Source organism: Zalophus californianus, chromosome 10 (assembly GCF_009762305.2).
Source record: "Zalophus californianus isolate mZalCal1 chromosome 10, mZalCal1.pri.v2, whole genome shotgun sequence".
In the NCBI taxonomy this organism is placed as follows: domain Eukaryota; kingdom Metazoa; phylum Chordata; class Mammalia; order Carnivora; family Otariidae; genus Zalophus; species Zalophus californianus.
The window spans coordinates 84405228-84425414 of record NC_045604.1 but is presented as its reverse complement, the minus strand read 5'-3'; the positions used below and the strand labels follow the sequence as shown (position 1 = coordinate 84425414).

General features: G+C 44.0%; 1 protein-coding gene across 5 annotated transcripts in view; it reads left to right on the top strand.

Annotated features, from left to right (window-relative positions):
* KNOP1 (lysine rich nucleolar protein 1) overlaps positions 1-20187 on the top strand; it is a 37310-nt gene that overhangs the window by 4955 nt on the left and 12168 nt on the right. For 3 of the 5 annotated variants that reach the window (XM_027610280.2, XM_027610282.2, XM_027610281.2), the window contains 3 exons: positions 2474-2542; positions 9743-9820; positions 12447-16589. In XM_027610280.2, coding sequence (XP_027466081.1) covers positions 2474-2542; positions 9743-9820; positions 12447-12758 — 459 coding nt within the window. In that variant the 3' untranslated portion in view covers positions 12759-16589. Of the gene's footprint in view, positions 1-2473; positions 2543-9742; positions 9821-12446; positions 16590-20187 lie in introns of those variants that run through there. The other 2 variants (XR_003522933.1, XM_027610283.2) reach the window with 2 other exon arrangements.

The window sequence follows — 20187 nt, the reverse complement described above, 5'->3', positions numbered from 1 at the left end:
GTTGTGGTGGTCATCCTCATTTGACAGACAAGGAAACATACTCAGAGGAGTTAAATACCTTGATCAAGATCACCCGCCTGTTACAGTGTGGGGCTGGGCTTTAAACCCAATCTGGCTTCTGAACTTGAGGTTTCATCCTTTCTCAGAAGCTGCCTTGTAACTTCTCATAGATGCCAGTATCATTAGAGCCCAAGAAGTGACTGTTTTATATTGGAACAAGCCCTGGATTCTCTTCCCAGTTCTGCACCAACCAGCTAGGTGAGCTCAGACCAGCCACTGCCCCATCGTCCTCAAGTAAGAATGATGGCTAATGTGTATTGAGCACTTACTGAAGGATGGCCCTGGCATTGGAGGGGCTCAGTTAATACTGACTGATGGATGAGCTCCCTGGAGCAGGGTCATCAGGAAGGTGTCTGTGTGGCTTGAGCTCAGCTTGGCCAGACAGGGTTGAGGAGGGCAAAGGTGGCTTCCATTATCAGGGCATTCTGGTTTCTGGATTTTTCCCAGTTTTGCCCTAGTCTATTAGATTTGGTTTTACTGGTCTCTCTTATTCAGAAGCTCTTAGAGCCAAGAAGAACTCAGAGGTGGGAGCCTAACCCCCGTCAGAATCTAGAATCCCTTCTCTCCGGAGTCCAGTGGAAGGTGGTCAGTCCCTTCTGTTTAACATCTCCTGCGATGGGGCCTCTGCTGCCTAGGACAGACCACTGAGTCAGGAAATGCACACATCTTCAAGGTCAGGATTGGTGATGTGCATGAACAGAGCTCTTCAGGGATCATCACACGTGATCTGGGTGTCAGGCAGAGCCCGCCTACAGTAAGGAGGCAGGAAACGTGGCAGTTGTCATTACCAAAGGACCAGGGAAAGTGGCTGGCCTGAGGTCTCACTTTCGGAGGGTCCCATGGGGGCTGAGGCCAGTGAGAGAGCGTGGCACGTGTACACATGCCCAGGGCAGGCCCAGTGAGGACACCACATGGGAGCAGAGACCTGTGAGGGGTGTCTGCCGTCGGTCATGCAGAGGGAACAGCAAGCGCAGAGGCCCTGGAAGGAACAAAGACAGGGTAGTGGGAGCTGAGAGTTTAGGGGGCCAAGTGCTAGAGACCAGAGAGGCCACGGGAGCCTAGATTTTTGTGTAAACAAGATGAGAGCCTTTGGAGGGTTTTGGGGAGTGGAGTGATGTGATCCAATTGAGTTACTAAATTCTTATTAAGATTTTTTTTTAAAGACTTATTTATTAGAGAAAGAGAGCGTGCGCACACACAAGCAGGAGGGGCGAGGGAGAGGGAGAAAGAATCTCAAGCAGACTCTGCGCCAAGTGCAGAGCCTGATGTGGGGCTCAATCTGAGGGCCCTGAGATCTGGACCTGAGCTGAAACCAAGAGTTGGATGCTTAATCTGCGCCACCCAGGTGCCCCTTAAATTTTTACTTTTTTAATTGAGATACAGCAGACATATAACATGGTACAAGTTTAAAGTGTATATATAACATGTTCCACTTGAGTTTTTTTTTTTTTAATTTTTTTAAAAGTATTTATCAGAGCGTGTGTGCACACTAGCAGGCGGGCGGTGGAGCGGGGAGCAGAGGGAGAAGGACAAGCAGACGGTGCGCTGAGCGTGGAGCCCAGTGCGGGGCTTCGTCCCACAACCCGGAGATCATGGCCTGAGCCAAAATCAGGAGTTGGACACTTAACCGACTGAGCCACCCAGGCGCCCCAAGATTTTATTTTTAAGTAATCTCTATACCCAGCGTGAGGCTTGAACCTACAGCCCCAAGATCAAGAGTCTCATGCTCTGCTGACTGAGACGTCCAGGTGCCCCTCCAGTTGAGGTTTTAAAGCTCACCTGAGCTGTTCTGCATAATGCAGCAGGGTTGAGGGTGAGGAAGCAGGTGTTAAAGACTTGTGGTTGTCCAAACAGGAGAGAAGGCAGTGACTAGGAGTGGGGTGGGGGCTTGGGGGGGCACTCTTGAGAGAACTGGGTTTGGGTTTGCTGGCAGGGTCTCCCTCCCCACCCCCCAATCAGGGCCCCGAGGCCCCGAGCCCACCTGTCCCTTGCTAGTTTCCCTCCCACCATCAGCAGGACCCTTGGCCTCTCTCCTCTTAATGGTTTGGTGCCATGGGAGGTTAAGATGATGTCTGTGTGGCAGGAAAGGTACGCCAAGCCTAAGTCAGGAGACCCGCATAAGTGTCATCCCTGTCCCTGAGCTGTGGGGGTGACTTCATGATGGTCACTTCGCCTCTCTAAGCCTTAAGTTTCTTCATATGTCAAATAGGTCAGTGCCATTGTTTTGAGGGGAGAATTGGTGAGAATTGTGCCACGATTCCACAAGAGGATGTCAGAAGTTCTGTAAGTGGCAGGGGTTGAGGTGGTGCTGCGGTCTTGGGTCTTTTCTGGACTCTCATGATCTCATTTGCTGAGCTGCTGGGGCAGAGGCCATCCTATGCTTGACTTTTACTCCCTTTGCCCTTTTGCGCAGGAGCCTGACACAGACTTAGAGGTGGTGTTGGAAAAGAAAGGCAACATGGATGAGGCGCACATAGACCAGGTACGGCCCAGGTCCTCACCCCCCTTCCATGTGTCTTGCCACCCGCCAGGCACACATTTGTCTCCTACAAGGCAACAAGATCCTGGTCCCAGAGGTGTCAGGGACCCCAAAAGCCACCAGCCAGCCTCTGGCACACTTCCAGTGGCAGGAACTTGTGGCCTCCCCCACTTCATGCTGGGAGATGCCTTCACTACCACAGCTCTGACTGAGGGGCCATCTGGTCATTCAGAATCCCAGGCTGAGGCTTTCCTCCTTGTAATTGCTGCAGGGAGAGACGGGAGTGTGACCCCAGGAACTGTAACCAGGGCAGGGAGCATGTGCTCAGCCAGGCCCATGCATTGCCATCTCCTGGCCTCGATTCAGGAGTGTTTAGAGAAGTTACTCTGTTGTGCATCTGCTTCTGCCTCTGCCGTGCCCAGATCCGTAGGTAGATGCATCCTTTACTGGAGCTTGACTTTCTGGAATTGGGGTATATGTATGGTCCTGAACCAAATGAGGCCTGGCAGGACAGCGTGGTAACAGCATAGGCATGGCTTTGGGCTTTGGGCCATTACTAACGAGGTGACCTGGGGCAGTCACTAATCTCACTGACCCTACTATAGGTGGCTGCGAAGACCAGACGAGGTCGTGTTTGTGAGGCACTCAGCAGGGGCCTGTCTGATATCTCAGCTTAAGAAGTGGCAGCCATTACCCTGACCACATCCTCTTGCTTTGTCAGCAAGTAATTGTTGGAGAGAAGCAACAGGGTGTGATGCAGAGATGACTCCTGTCCCATGGCCCTTCTCCAGGAGAGAAGGGAACCAGAGAATACTAGCAAATGAGCGGAGTGTGAGGAGGCCTGTAAGATGCCACAGAAGTTCCAAATCTAATGCCTTTGGGGCACTGGGGAACTCTCCCTGGAGGCCGCGCATCGAAGTGGGGCCAAGAAGATCCGTGAGGTGATGCTGACTAATGGGAGCTCCCCAGCCTCTGGGTCATAGTCACACTGCTCCCCAGAATCAGGGCCAATGGTAATGAGCTGGGCAGCCGCACAGAGAGAACAAAGGTGGGGCCCTGACCTGTCTAGGACCTTCCATCAGTTCCTTTCCCAGGTGTCCTCCACCACTCAGGATGCAGCAGGTTGCTAGAACTCAGTCCTCGTGCCTGTGTACTTCTGTGGGTAAGGCCCGCCAACAACCCTTTACTTCTTTTTTGTGCCTGCTGAGTACTTTGATTACTTGACAATTTTTAAGAAAACCTTTAACCATTTTGGGTGACACATTACCTCAGTGTAGTGAAGCTTTGACCTCTCCTGTTTTCCCCATAAGTGCTAAAAGTTTACTGTGTTAAAAAATTGCAACCTGAAAAGAAAGGCAACCTGAAATCCTACCATCTAATAATGATCATTGTTAGCCCTTTGTTACATTGTTCCAGATTTTTCTTCTGTAACTATGTATGTGTAATTTTAAAGCACTGTGCAATCATGCTCTGTATACTGTTCTTTTAACTTTTGTCATTTAACTGGTGATTGCTTTTCATTTTGGTATATGTATATCTGTATCATTCCACATGTGGATCATGGTTCTACTATAGGAATATGTCATCATTTTCTCCTTTTTACAGCTGTCACTTTGTTTTATGTAGTTTTAAACTTATATAAATGGTCACCTTGACTCGTAGCCTGTGGCAGATTAGAAGGGAGGAGGGGGACACCTAGGTGGCTCAGTCAGTTGAGCGTCCAATTCTTGATTTTGGCTCAAGTCATGCTCTCAGTCATGAGATTGAGCTCCATGTTGGGCTCTATGCTGGGTGTGGAAGCTGCTTGAGATTCTTTCTCCTTCTCCCACCTCCATCACCACCACCCCAAACTCATACATGCACGCGCGCTCGCTCTCGCTATCAAAAAAAAAAAAAAAAAAAAACGGAAGAAAGGCCACAAATTGGGACAGCTGAAGTTATACCTAATCCTTAGAAGGGAGGACAAGGCCCTGGAAGCTTTTTTTTTTTTTTTGTGGTAATTGAAGTGTAGTTGACATACAATGTTACAGTAGTTTCAGGTGTACAACCTAGTGATTCAGTAATTACGTATTTTATGAAATGCTCACCACAATAAGTGTAGTTACCATCTGTCACCATACAAAACTATCACAATATTACTATGTTCCCTGTGCTGTACTTTACATGCCTGTGACTTATTTATAACTAGAAGTTTGTACCTCTCAATCTCTTTCACCTATTTGAGCCTATCTGCCTATATGCTCCATCTCGCAACCACTAGTTTTCTGTTTTTATGAGTCATTTCTGTTTTGTTTGTTCTTTTTTCTGTCTCAGTTATTTCACTTAGCATAATACACTGTAGGCCCATCCATGTTGTTGCAAATGGCAAGATTTCATTCTTTTTCATGACTGAGTAATATTCCACTGTGTTGGGTGCATGTGTGTACGTGTACATATGTGTACACATACCACATCTTTTTGCATTCATCTGTCAGTGAACACTTAGGATGCATCCATATCTTGGCTATTTGTAAATAATGGTGGGATAAACATAGGGGTGCATATGCATATATCTTTTCAAATTAGTGTTTTCCTTTTCTTTGGGTAAATACCCGAAGTAGAATTACTGGCTTGTATGGCATTTCTATTTTTAAATTTTTGAGGAAATTCCATACTGTTTTTTAGAGTGGTTGTACCAATTTACATTCACACCAGCAGTGTACAAGAGTTGCCTTTTGTCTTCATCCTTGCCAACACTTGGTATTTCCTGTCTTTTTGATACTAGCCATTCTGACTGGTGTGATGTGATATCTCATTGTGGTTTTGATTTGCATTTTCCTGATGGTTGAGATGTTGAACATCTGTTCATGTGTCTGTTGGGCATTTGTATGTCTTTGGAAAAGTGTCTATTCAGGTCCTCTGCCCATTTAAAAAAAATTTTTTTTTTGGTATTGTATGAGTTCTTTATATATTTTGAATATTAGCCCCTTATTGAATATATTATTTGCAAATAAGTTGATCCTTGAACAACATGGGTTTGAATTGCACAAGTACATGAATACATAGTTTTTTTTCAATACAGTAATGTAAATGCATTTTTTCTTCCTTACGATTTTAACATCTTAAGCTTTATTGTAAGAATACAGTATGTAATATGTATAACTTACAAAATCTATGTTAATCAACGGTTTATATTATTGGTAAGGCTTCCAGTTAACAGTAGGCTACTAATGGTTAAATTTTGGGGGAGTCAAAAGTTGTATGTGGATTTTCAACTGTGCAGGGAATCGGTGCCCTCACCCCCACTTGTTCAAGGGTCAACTGTATCTTCTCCCATTCAGAGGTTGCCTTTTCTTTTGTTATGATTTCCTTCACTGTGCAGAAACTTTTTAGTTTGATGTAGTCCAAATTGTTTTTATTACCCTTGCCTGAGGAGACAAAACCAGAAGAACATTGCTAAAACTGTGTCCAAGTGTTTATTGCCTATGTTTTTTTGTTTTGTTTTTTTTTATTCTATTTATTTATTTGAGAGAGAGAGAGCATGAGAGGGGAGAGGGTCAGGGGGAAGCAGACTCCCCACCAAGCCGGGAGCCCAATGTGGGACTCGATCCTGGGACTCTGGGATCATGACCGAAGGCAGTCGCCCAACCACTGAGCCACCCAGGCGCCCGCCTATGTTTTTTTTTTTTAAGGTTTTATTTATTTGAGAGAGAGGGAGAGAATGAGCAGGGGGGGAGGGGCAAAGGGAGAGGGACAAGCAGGCTGCCCACTGAGCAGGGAGCACGATGGGGGCCTAATGCTAGGATCCTGGGATCACGACCTGAGCCGAAGGCAGACACTTAACCGACTGAGCCACCCAGGTGCACCGCCTATGTTTTCTTTTAGGACTTCTATGGTTTCAGGTCTCCCATTTAAGTCTTGAATTCTTTTTGAGTTTATTTTTGTGTATGGTATAAGCAAGTGGATCAATTCCATCCTTTTGGTATAGCTGTCCAGTTTTCCCAACACCATTTATTAGAGACTATCTTTCTCCCATTGTATATCCTTGGATCCTTTGTCATAGATTAATTGACCACATAAATGTGGGTTGTTTTTTTTTTCCTGGGCTCTGTATTTTCTTCCATCAGTCTGTGTGTCTGCTTTTGTGGCAGTACCATTCTGTTTTGATTACTGTTGCTTTGTAGTATAGTTTGAAATCTGGGATTGTGCTACCCCCAGCTTTGATTTTCTCTCTCAAGATTGCTTTGGCTATTCAGAGTCTTGTGGTTCCATACAAACTTTAGGATTGTTAGTTCCAGTTCTATAGATAATGCTATTGGTATTTTGATAGGGCTTGCATTGAACCTGTAGATTGCTTTGGGTAGTATGGACATTTTAACAATATTCTTCCAATCCATGAGTATGGTATATCTTTCCATTTATTTATGTGATCTTCAGTTTCTTTCATCAGTGTCTTTTAATTTTCAGAGTATACCTCTTTCACCTATTTATTCCTAAGTATTTTATTCTTTTTGATGCAGTTGTAAATGGGAGTGTTTTCTTCTTTTTTAAGACAGAGATAATGAATGGGGGGTGGGTGGGTAAAGGGAGAGAGAGAATCTTAAGCAGGAGATCTCATGACCCTGAGGTCATGTCAAGAGTCAGACGCTTAACCAGCTGAGCCACCCAAGTGCCCCCAGGGGTATTTTTCTAATTTCTCTTTTTGATAGGTTGTTATTGGCGCCTGGGTGCCTCAGTTGGTTAAGCGACTGCCTTCAGCTCTGGTCATGATCCTGGGGTCCCAGGATCAAGTCCCGCATCAGGCTCCCTGCTCAGCAGGGAATTTGCTTCTCTCTCTGACCCTCCCCCCTCTCATGTGCTCTCTCTCCCTCATTCTCTCTCTCAAATAAATAAAATCTTTAAAAAAAAAATGCAACAGATTCTTTTTTTTTTTTTAAAGATTTTATTTACTTGACAGATAGCAAGAGCAGGAACACAAGTAGGGGGAGTGGTAGAGGGAGAAGCAGGCTTCCCGCCAAGCAGGGAGCCCGATGTGGGGCTCGATCCCAGGACCTTGGGATCATGACCTGAGCCAGAGGCAGATGCTTAACAACTGAGCCACCCAGGCGCCCTGCAATAGATTCTTATATATTGATTTTGTATCCTGCAGCTTTTACTGAATTCATTTATTAGTTGTAATAGTTTTTTGGTGGAGTCTTTAGGGTTTTCTATACAGAGTATCATGCCATCTGCAAGTAGTGACAGTTTTCTTTCCAATTTGGATCCCTTTTCTTTTTCTTGTCTGCTGTGGCAGACACTTCACTACTGTGTTGAATAAAAGTGATGAGAGTAGATAATTTTGTTTCTCCTCTTAGAGAAAAAGTTTGCAGCTTTTCACCATTGAGTATGATATTAACTGTGGGTTTATCATTTATGGCCTTTTATGTTGAGGTATGTTCCCTCTGTACCCACTTTGTTGACAGTTGTTACCATGAATTGATGATGAATTTTGTCAAATGCTTTTTCTGCATGTATTGAGATGAATATTTTTATTCATTTTGTTAATGATGATTGATTTACAGATATTAAACCATCCTTACATCCCTGAGATAAAGCCTACTTGATCATGGTGAACGATCCTTTTAATGTATTGCTGAATTCAGTTTGCTAATGTTTTGTTGAGGACTTTTGCATCTATGTTCATCAGGGATATTGGTCCTGGAAGCTTTTATATCAAACAGCAGGGTCATTAGTCCACTGATGGTGGCCTTGAGCCATGCTGACAGCATTGTATAAGACATACCTACTGTGGACCAGGCACTCTGTTAGGTTCTTACATTCTGCACCCAACAGTTTCATGTGGGTTAGGGGGTTCTCCCACCCCAGCAATTCTTAGCCACCAGCTGGGTGGCCTACCATTCAGCTCAGTTCTGACACTGTATATCTGGAGATTGTGTCACATCCCACAGGTTAAGGACTCAGTCCCACCAGACTGCTTTTCACCCATGCCCCAGTTCAGATGCCAGTTACAAGCTGGATTGTCACCTGTGCTTCTTACCAGGCTGTTATAGATGGGAGGTTCTGATAACCCCCTCCTCGGGTTTTATTAATTGCTAGAGCAGTTCACAAAACTCAGAGAATCCTTTTACTTACAAGATTGTTGTTTATAATAAAAGGATATAAATCAGGAACAGCCAGATGGTAGTGATACATAGGGCAAGGTATGGGTAACTGCACTTAACTTGCTTGCCCTCTCCAAGCATACCACTGTCCCCAAATCTCCATGTTTTCACCAACCCAGAAGCTCTCTGAACACCCCTCTCTTTTGGAGGTTTTATGGAGGCTTCATTACATAGGCATGATTGATTAAATCATTGGCCGTTTGGTGATTGATTCACCCTTCAGCCCCTCTTCCTTCCTTGGGGGTTGGAGATGGGACTGAAAATTCCAACCCTCTAGTCACAGAGTTGGTTCACCTGGCAACCAGACCCCATTCTTAGGTTCTTTCAGGCATTCACCTCATTAACATAACAAAACATGTTATGAGGCATTCACCTCATAACATAACATTTACAAAGCAACTTGATGACTCCTCGCTTTGGAAATCCCAAGGGGTTTAGGAGCTTTGTGCAGAAACTGGATGAAGACCAAATATGTATTTATTATGAATCCTATTACAATTGTGCTTCTCCCATTTATCCTCCAAGGTAGCTGATATTTCTATTTGCAGATAAATGGAAGTACACAAAGGTTAAGTGACTTACCCAAAGCCACACTAGTTAGTGGCAGAGCTAAGATTCAAACTAACCTGTGCCTGACTTCAGTGCTGTTTCTAGAAAACAATGCTGTCCCGAAAGTTAACTACGGTATCTTCTGTACAGGAAGGCAGGGCTTCAGGCAGTATGCTTTGGGAAGTTTCTACCCAGTATGGCTATTACAGACAAAAAAGGTTGTGGTGCTAAAGGTGGATAAGCCTCAGTTTGTAGGAAAGTTCATTCTTAAAAGAAAAGTTCATTCTTAATCCAAAACAAGGATTAATGAGGCTGCCCATTTTAGGCCAAGGCATTGCAGCCTTGGGATGCTTAGAGGATACTTTTGACAAATGCCTGCCCCAATTTGCAGCAGAGGGAACCTGCTCTCCCTCTTGTCACCCTCCTGTCCTCCTGCCTGTCTCTGCTCGATTTTAAGCTCAAAGGAAAACAACTGTGTCCCATTTCCCTCTTTTCTTTCCTCTCCCTTGCTCAGGTGAGGCGAAAGGCCTTGCAAGAAGAGATCGATCGTGAGTCGGGCAAAACAGAAGCTTCTGAACCGAGGAAGTGGACAGTAAGTTTGATGCTCAGGCTCTGGTCGGTTTCATACCCTGGCACCCTGAGTCCTCCTTCTGCATGTTGCACCATGAAGAGCAGAGTGCTGGGAGACCATGTTAGTCCAGGCCCCCGAGGCTCTCCCCGTGTGCCTGCTGGCTCTCTTCACTGCAGAACTTGTCCTGAGCTAATTTCCTTCCTTCTGAAAGGGGTGCTTGCCTCCCTCCTGGAGAGCTGGCCAAGCAAGATAAGCAGCCTGAACCTTTGTCTCCTGCTGTGGATGGGTGGGGTGTCCCACACATTAGTCACTGAGAGCATGTAAGAGGCGCTTTCCAGCAGTGGATGATGACCTCAAAAGGCTGCTTGGACCAGGGCAGGAGGCAGGGGTGAGAGCGGTGTGGTGTGGCGGCGGCCTCTCTCAGGACTGCCTTCGAGGTCCGGTTGGAATGGGAGATTTCCAAACCAGGCCTGAGGAGATGGGACAGGAGAGAGTGAAGCACAAGGACCACGAAGTCAGGCTGAAGAGGGATGAGAGGGATGTGGGCAGGGCAGTGGGCCATACCAGGCCAGCCTTGGTGACCATCGTAGGGAGCGTGCACTGGGCTCTTACGTGCTGTGGGAGCTGCTGGAGGGCATTTATGTAGGGGAAATGGGGAATGGGTTAGATGGCTCAGCCTGCAGGCCTGAGGACTGGGATGGTGGCAGAGGATAGAGAAAGAGAAGAAAACAGCTTCATAATCCAAAAAGGCTTGTTAATAGATTGGATTTGGGGGAGAGGGAAAGAAGGATCCAGACGACAGGGAAGCCTTGCCTTTCTGCACTGTTAAGTCTTCACAGTTTAACATAGGAAAGAACAGTTGATTTGGATCAAAAGACCTAAGTTCAATATTTCTGGCTCTGCCACTTTCTAGTTGTGAGACTCAGGCAAGCAATGTCTTCTCTCTGAGCCTCAGTTTCCACAGCTGTAGAATGAGACTCATACTCTGGTCCAGTGGGATATGGAGAGGGGCTTTGTTCTGTGTTTTCCCTCTGGGTATTCTCTCCTTTCTCCCCATCCTCTTTAGCTGAGCAGAGCTGATAGAAACCCTTATTGACTTGAGGAAGGCAAGAAACACGACAGCATCATTCAGAACCTTTGGCTCCAGGGGCTGTACCTAGAAGGACCTGATGGGGGAAGGGGGCTCCTGGGGCCCAGGGGCGGCATCTGCTGGGGACACTTTAGGTGGCATTGCCTCCCAGGACCTAGGGCCACTTGACCGCCGAGGCATATGGTGGGGCTTCCAGAGTGGCTGTGGGCCCCTGCGGGAGGGTCCCCTTTCAGTGGGTCAGCAGCCCTTGAAGAGCTAGCCTACCTATGACTGGTCAGCCTCTGGCAGCACTCTCCTCAGACCCAGTGCAGGACTGTCCAAGCTGGTTTCTCATCCTAGAAATTGTAGACCCGGGAAGCTGTAATTATGCCTACTGGGCATAACTGGGCCACTATGAAGCTGGGAGAATTTGTCACTGCTTCACTCGGGGCAGGTGTAGCAGTGACTGGTTCTTACTGTTCTCCCAAATCTGACCTAGAAATAAGTGCTAAGCTGGGATTTGGCTTGCAAGTGGAAAGTTTCCAGGCAGTATGGAGGTCAGCAATTGGGGTGGTGTGGGAAGAATGACAAATTATCAAGGATTTAAAGTTGCCAAACATTGTGCTCTGGGTTGTTGGTGTAAAATGTGATTTGATCCGTAGCTGAAGCCCTGTGAGAAGGGTATTACACTCCTATTTTATAGGTGACGACATTGAGGCTCAGAGAGTTTAGGTGATTTGACCAGGGTCACACAGGTAGGCTGGATTCTTGGGTATCTGTGACTTTAAACCCCTAGTTTTCTTAAGCCGGGTTTCTTGTCTCTCTCACAGATATGGGAAGGACAGGGGTCTTTTCTTATGCAGCTTCTTTGAGGGACTGTCTTGAATTTTCTTGAACATGGATGATTTGTGTATAGGTGGTAGAGTACTCTGGACAGGAATTGGAACCTCCGAGTTTCTGGAGTTCCTGGGCCAGTTCAGCTTTGGACTCAGCTGTGTGACCCTTGACCTTTCTGGGCCTCCATTCCCTGCTATGAAATGCACTGCTTGTGTGAAGAGAAGTTCATTTCAGATTCCCACTTGCCTCCTCCTCCTTCCAACTGTCAGAAACCTTAGGCTGAGGGAAGAGTGGGTAGCCGGCTGGTGAGGCGAGGTGAGCTGTGCTGGGAGGTGTATAGAGGTATGTTGGGAGGTGAGGTTGTTGGAGGTGAGGGGAGGGGAGGTGTGCCATACTCTTTGCCGTGAGTGAGGGAAGGAGGAAAGCAGACAGGCAGCTCCATGTGGGCCCTGGTGTAGGCCAGACCTGAGATAGAATTCCAGCAGGGTCGTTAATGAGGTTTGTGCCCCCAGTTAAGCTGCAGACCTCCCATTTCCTTATCAGTAAAATGGAAATGCTAACAGTATTCCTCATAGGGCTCTTGTTAGAATTCAGAAGACAGTCCATTGATGTGCTCATGAGCACTGTGCCTGGTATATAGCCAGCATTTAATCAGCTGGATCCTCCCTGGTGGGGCTGGGGTTGGGGAAAGGGCAGGGCTTTGGAAACCAGGAAAATAACCACCTCTTTTTCTCTCTACAGGGAACTCACTTTGGCCAGTGGGATACTGCTAGTTTTGAAAACGAGGAACAGAAACTGAAATTTCTCAAACTGATGGGTGGCTTTAAAAATGGGGCCCCTTCATTCAGCCGCCCCTCTAACACGATCGGAAGGCCCAACATGGCTCTCAGCAAGAAGGCAGCCGACACCCTGCAGCAGCACCTGCAGCAGGACTACGACCGGGCCATGAGCTGGAAGCACAAGCGGGGCGCTGGCCTTGGCTTCTCCACCGCCCCAGACAAAACCTTTTATATTGACAGGAATGCTTCCAAGTCGATCAAGTTTGAAGATTAGACTCTACTGTCTTGTCCTTCAAAACAGTGCAAATTGCTTTTATTATTCACTTATGCAGTTGAAAGCCATCTGACAACTGTCTCAGATGAAACCTCTGCAGAGATTAAGGAAAACTCTGCCTATGTGCTTGGACGAAGTGAGGTCAGGGAGCTCATGTTTCAGAAGCCAAGAGAACATGTGAGTGGCTAACACCTACTATTTTGTGTATTAAGCGTTCCATCCCTGTGTGAAGACATCAGCATATATAAATAATAGCTAAATTTGCTGAGTACTTAGTATGTGCCAGGTACGTACTACTGTGTTTCCCTCGCATTATGTAGTTAGTGATTATGAAATAGGTGCTATTATCCCCATCTTACTGATGAGGAAACTGAGGTTCAGGGATGAAGTAATAAAATTGCCCGGTTCACCCAACCAGTAAGTGCCAAGTGTTGGACTTCTGTATCCCACATCCTGTGTCACTGTTCACTACTCCGAATGTCCCCTTCTAGGGAATTTCACCAGGAATACTCATGGGGGATGAAAATCTCTTGATTGAAGAGACAAAAGTTTTGTGAGATGTCTAAATCTCAAAAAGGAAGTAGAATTGTTGGTAAACAGATAAGAGCAAGCTCATTTTCTTTTCCCATCCTGAAGACAAATAGGGGTCTGAATGGCCACCAAGCAGATGTGGCTGAGCTTCCTCTGTGGTTGGGAAATGTGTTTCTAAACCAATTTTGCCTTTTCTGGCTCTCCTGCCTTCCATCCTCAGTGTTGAGCTTGGATTTAATCTTCATGCTTTAACTGAGTTCTGACCAAGGCATTTTAGAGAGACTGTTAGTCTTAATGAACCGATGGCAAATTCCCAGGGATATGTTTATTAGAATCTTTGTGACCACAAGGGAGAGAGTCCTAGGTGACTTGTGTGGTGGAGGTCTAATGCCAGGAGGCCTGGGATGACACAGGAAATTGCCTCATCTTGACACTGCTGCCATGCCTGGACCCTACAACCAGCCTCACAGAGCTCCAGATACAGTGAACTGAGTGACAAATGACCACCTTCTCCATTCACCTAGCATTTTGCATCTGAAAATACAGGTTCTGAGTGGGACATTTTCACATCACTTGGCCTGAATGCCTCCTATAGATATCCCAGCTCAGGTAGGCCTAACTAAATAGCCAGGATATTCAGTCTCTCACTGGGCAGGAAGTCCTGATGTGTAGGGGTTGACTCAGCAACTCAACAAGGAAACATTCTTTTCCTCTCTGCTCCATCCATCCTATTGGCTTCATCAGGCTGCTTGAAAGAATAGCTGTAGCAATTCTAGGTGGGATATCAAGATACTAGAACATTCCAGAGGAAGAAGAAAAACCTTATGGCTCAAGGAAAGTTCCAGAAGACCTTTCATCATCACTTATTGCCTAGTAGGGGGTCATATGCCCATTTCTGAGCCAGCCCCTGGTGTGTGGAAGAAGAGTCTCCTCAGGCCAGTCATAAAGGAAGAGTGAGGGCCAGGTGCTGGCAAGACAAACATGGAGTCCACTACTGCCCCACTGGGCAGAGGTGAGGCGGGCCTCCCTGGGTGCTGCCTAGTAAGCGTGGGCCAGGGAAGGGGTCGCACAAATCTATGCCAGCAGTGTTTCAGGTGGGCCCCTTCACTCAGAATGTGAATTGGGCCTTTGATGGATTCAACCGTGAGATACGTGATAGAAGAGGCCATATAAGTGCCTGGAAGGTAAGATTCTGTGTTTGAGTTAGCTCCTTCAGAGCACCTCCTCTTCATAGGGGGATAAATCTCTCCTGGCCTTAAATCTACACCACAGGAATTCACTCACGGTATTGACTGCTTCTCTCATTCTTTTTAACTTGTCAAGAGATCACTACAGTTTGGGCCTGCCTTGGCTCGTCAGGAAGGGTTGTGCTCAACCATGTCTTGGGTGGTTCTGGAGATCAGTTGATTAGTTGTCCACTCTCTTGTCCCCATAGTGATAGTTCTCATTAGCAATGTGATTGTCAGGCCTTTCCCCTCCTGTCATTTAGTATAAATAGTCTGTGTAATAGGATTTGACTTTCAAACTTAATGTATCATCATTGGCTGAAGAGTTCCACTGGCTTAGGAGAAGGTTTATAGTTTGTTTCTGAAGCAGGGTCTAACCAGAGCAGATGGAACAGCCCAGACAGCAAGATGGCCAGTGGCCTCAAAATGGACTTAACCTTGGTCTTGGCAAGAGTGGCAGAGACACCATTTTCCAAGTGAGCGGGTCTTTGTCCTGTGGCAGTGTGCAGTCCTGGGAGGATTTTCACTCTGAGCTTCCTGTGTTAGCTGGGCTCCTCTCTTTCGTAAATTAAACAACACTGACTTGTGCCACCTCTGCCCCTTTTCCCCATGTTCAGAGCCATCAATTTGCAAGGGTTTTTTTTTTTTTTGGTGCGATTTCCTATGTTCTTGGTGTCTTGACTCTGTAAAACACAGCATGTCTCCACTGCAAAAGGTGGTTTTGGGATTTTTTACTCAGAATCGGGGCAGGAGAGGTCTGGCATATAGCACAGCCAAGGTCTTAGTTGAATATTTAACAGCTCTGTTCTCATTTCTCCCTTGGGGATTTCTCACTCAACTGACCCTCCTTCTATTGGCAGGGTCCTTCTCTCCTTCAGTTGCCCTTATCTAGCTATCTCTGAAACCTTTATGATACTTAATTACTTTATCCTTTGCAGTGATTCCTGCTATTTCTGCCTTAGCCTACTAGGCCCTACCCTGAGACTTGCTTTCCATGACTAGACCGGTCCATCAAAAGTATTTGCTAGATAGACAAAGTTCTCCTCAAAACGAAATTGTGTATTCAGCTCTACAAACTTAGAATTATTCAGGTTTGTGATTGGCAGAATAATTGCCCCCCCCCCAAGATGTCCATGTCCCAGTCACCAGAACCTTATGAGTGTTAGTACACAAAACAAAAAGGAGTTTAGGGTAGCAGATGGAATTACAGTTGCCAGTCAGCTGACCTTAAAATAAGATTATCCTGGATTGTCTCATTGGGCCCAGTGTAATCATATGGGTCCTTAACTGTAGAAGGGGGAGTCAGAAATGTGGAAGAGACTTGTAAGAAAAGCTCAACAAGCTGTTGCTGGTTTTAAGATAGAGGAAGGGGCCACAAGCCAAGGAATGCAGGTGGCCTCTAGAAGCTAGAAAGGTAAGAAAACATTCTCCCCCCTGCGAATGGAGCCTCTGAATGGAACAAAACCCTGCCCTTACCTTCATTTTGAGGGTACGCCCCCTGAGACCTGTTGGACTTAGGAAAAAGAGATCTGCAAGGTGATAGAATTGTATTGTTGTAAGCCACTAAGTTTGTGGTAATTGTTAAAGCCAGCAATAGAAAAGTAATATAGGTCTCATGCAGAACTTTTCCTCATTGTTTTTTACCTTACTTCCTAAAATTCTTTGAATTTTTATTGTTCGTTGTCCTTTGTAATGACATCCCCAGTAGGCTGTGGTTTTCAGAGATTGGCTAATTGATTCAGTAATGGGTTGAGGAAAACCACAAAAGATCACAGAAAATCTAAGCCTTTGCCTGGGCCTGGTGATAGATGGTTCCAAAGCTCCTTTGAGGTAATGCATTACTCAGTATGAAAGTTCAAATTCATGTCAATTTAAGAACATTGTTACTCAGGCTTGGGAACGAACGCTGTCTGATATGAACAGCCTCAGAGTAGAAGAAAGGACTTAAAAGCAGGTAATTTGTGAATTTGCCAATTGTGTTTCATTTAAACAGTATCATATAGTAACAGTGGTACATGAAATAATTTTAATGGAAATAATTTTGTGAAATAAAGGTCACTTGATAATATTTGAGTAATACCACCATGTTTTCTGAATTTCTCTATGTTTTGTTCAGTAAAGGGGAGCAAAAGTGTTATGCTTCAGAATCCGCTGTTCTTTAATGTAGGCTCTTTTCTCAGGCTGGGGGCTGGTGGTGGTGGTGGTGGTGGAGAAATTAACAATTAAGTTGGCCAGAAAATCCATATATATTCTTTGGTCCTAAACTGTTCGGTAAAAATATGAGTTTAATATAAATTTATTTTCAAAAATTATTTTAGCCACTTTTACTGAGATTTACTGTGTGAACTGTAATCCTACATTTCACAGGGTAGAGATGAAATGTAATTTACGTCCAGTATATATCTTCCAGAAGTAGAAAAGTTTGGGGCATTTTAATCTACAACTTGGATTAAGTGGATGCATTTTCCTGAGCACAGGCTTGGAGGCTTTGAATCACTACCAATCAATATTAATGCTTTTATTGATTCAAAATAAAATGTCAGTGGAAGCTCATTAGCAGTAATACAAGAATCAGATTCCAGATTCCAAAAATCTGGTGGTAAAACAGTAGAATCACATGCAGTTTAGAATTATGGCTGCAAAGCAAACAGGGCAGTATGTTTAGACAAGTTCTCTTCTAGATGAAGAGAGTCAGAAGTAATTAAATGAACAGTCATGAACATAAATGTTCCTTTGGGAGATTTTATTGGTTATATACTTTCCACTGAAGCTACAGAGGGAATTGCAGATTTGACCTCACTTTCTCTAATCCACCACTGTGTTTTTTTAAATTTATTTTTATTTTATTTTTAAGATTTTATTTATTTGACAGAGACACAGTGAAAGAGGGAACACAAGCAGGGGGAGTGGGAGAGGGAGAAGCAGGCTTCCCGCCGAGCAGGGAGCCCGATATGGGGCTCGATCCCAGGACCCTGGGATCATGACCTGAGCCAAAAGCAGACGCCTAATGACTGAGCCACTCAGGTGCCCCTAAATTTATTTTTAATTGTACTTGACATATACTATATTAAGTTTCATGTGTACAACATAGTCATTTGACATATGCCTTAAAAAATGTCTACCAAAAAGTATAATTACCATCTTTTACCCTACAGAGTTATTACAATATTACTGATTGTATTCCCTCTGCTTATATTTCTGTGATTTATTTATTTTATAACTGGAAGTTTGTACCTCTTAATCCCCTTCACCTGTTTCTCTCTTCCTCCCACCCCCCTGCCCTCTGGCAACCAACAGTATTTTCTCTGTATTTATGAGTCTGTTTTTTGTTTGTTCATTTGTTAGATTCCACATGTAAGTGAAATTGTATGGTATTTGTCTTTTTCTGACTTGACTTCACTTTCCATAATCCCTATAGCGTATCCATGTTGTTGCAAAAGGCAAGATTTTATTCTTTTTTATGGCTGAGTAATATTCCTGATGGGTTTTTTGGGTAAACACCCAAAAGTGGATCATATGTATTTCTATTTTTAATTTTTTTAGGAACCTCTATACTGTTCTCCATAGTGGCTGCACCAGTTTACATTCCCACCAACAATGCATGGATGTTCCCTTTTTCCACATCCTCAACACTTGTTACTTCTTGTCTTTTTGATTATAGTTAATCTGACAGGTGTGAGGTGATGTCTCATTGTGATTTTCATTTGTGTTTCCCTGATGATGAGTGATGTTGAGTATCTTTTCATGTGTCTGTTGGCCATCTGTATGTCTTCTTTGGAAAAATGCCTGTTCAGGTCCTCTGCCCATTTTTAATTGAATTATTTGAGAGGTTTTGGTGTTTCGTTGTTAAGTGTTTTTTTCTTTTGTTTTGCTTTGGATATTAACTCCTTATCAAATATTTACATATATCTTCTCCCATTCAGTAGGTTGCCTTTTTGCTTTGTTGATAATTTCCTTTGCTGTGCAAAAGCTTTTTAGTAGTCCAGTTATATATTTTTGTTCATGTTGCCCTTGCCTGAGGAGACGGATCCAGAAAAGTATTGCTAAGACCATTGTCTAAGAGTTTACTGCCTATGTGTTCCTTCAGGAGTTTTATGGTTTCAGGTCTTACATTTAAGTCTTGAATCAGTTTTGAATATATTTTTGTATGCGGTGTAAGGAAGTGGTACAGTTTCATTCTTTTGATAGACCTGTCCAGTTTTCCCAACACCATTTATTGAGCAGATGGTCTTTCTCACCATTGTTAGATCCTTGGATCCTTTGTCATAGGGTAATTGACCATATAAGTGTGGGTTTATTTCTGGGCTCTCTGTTCTCTTCTGTTGATCTGTGTGTCTGTTTTTGTGCCAGTACTGTTCTGTTTTGATTACTGTTGGTTTGTAGTGTAGTTTAAAATCTGGGATTGTGCTACCTCCAGCTTTTTCTGTCCCAAGATTGCTTTGGCTATTCAGGGTCTTTTGTGGTTCCATACAGATTTTAGGATTGTTTGCTCCAGTTCTGTGGAAAATGCTATAGATATTTTGATAGGGATTGCATTGAACCTATAGATTGCTTTGGGTAGTATGGACATCTTAACAGTATTGTTCCAATCCATGAGCATGGTATATCTTTCCATTTATTTATGTGATCTTCAGTTTTTTTCATCAGTGTCTTATAATTTTCAGTATAGTTCTTTCACCACCTTGGTTAAATTTATTCTTAGGTATGTGTGTATTCCATTGTAGTTAACATACAGTGTGATATTAGTTCAGGTGTATGATACAGTGATGGAGTAATTATATACATTACTGACTGCTCATCATAATAAGTGTACTCTTGAATCCCCTTCATCTATTTTTATCCATCCCCCCCACCCCTCTGGTAAACATCAGTTTGTTCTCTTTAGTTAAGAGTCTGTTTATGGTTTGTCTTTTTTTCTTTGTTCATTTGTTTCTTAAATTCCACATCATATTGTATTTGTCTTTCTCTTATTTCACTTAGTGTTGTACTCTCTAGATCCATGTTGCAAATGGCAAGATTTTCTTTTTATGGCTGAGTAATATTCGAGTGTGTATGTGTCACCTCTTCTTCATTCATCTATTGATGGACACTTGGGCTGCTTATATTCAAAGTAATTATTGATCAGTATGTATTTATTGCCATTTTGTTGCTTGTTTTATGGTTGTTTTGTAGTTTTCCTTTTACTCTTTTCTCACTGTTTGCTGGCTTTAATGATCTACTTGGATTCCTTTCTCTTTATTTTTTGCACGTCTATTACTGATTTTTGATTTGTAGTTACCATTAGGTTTGTATATAACATCTTATGTATACATCAGTCTATGTTAAGTTGATGGTCACTTAAGTTTGAATCCATTCTTTACTCCACTCCCCCCACATTTAAAGTATATGGTGTCATACTTTACATCCTTTTATTTTGTGAATCCCTTATTTTTTTTAGATATACTTAATTTTCCTACTTTTGTGCTTCCTGCCTTTCTTCCTCCTATTTATCAGCTTTCCTTTCCACTCAGAGTCCCCTTTAACATTTCTTGTACAGCTGGTTTAGTGGTCATGAATTTAACTTTTATTTGTCTGGGAAACACTTTCTCTCTTATTCTGAATGATAGCCTTGCTGGATAGACTATTCTTGGCTGCAGGTTTTTTCCTTTCAGCACTTTGAATATATCATGCCA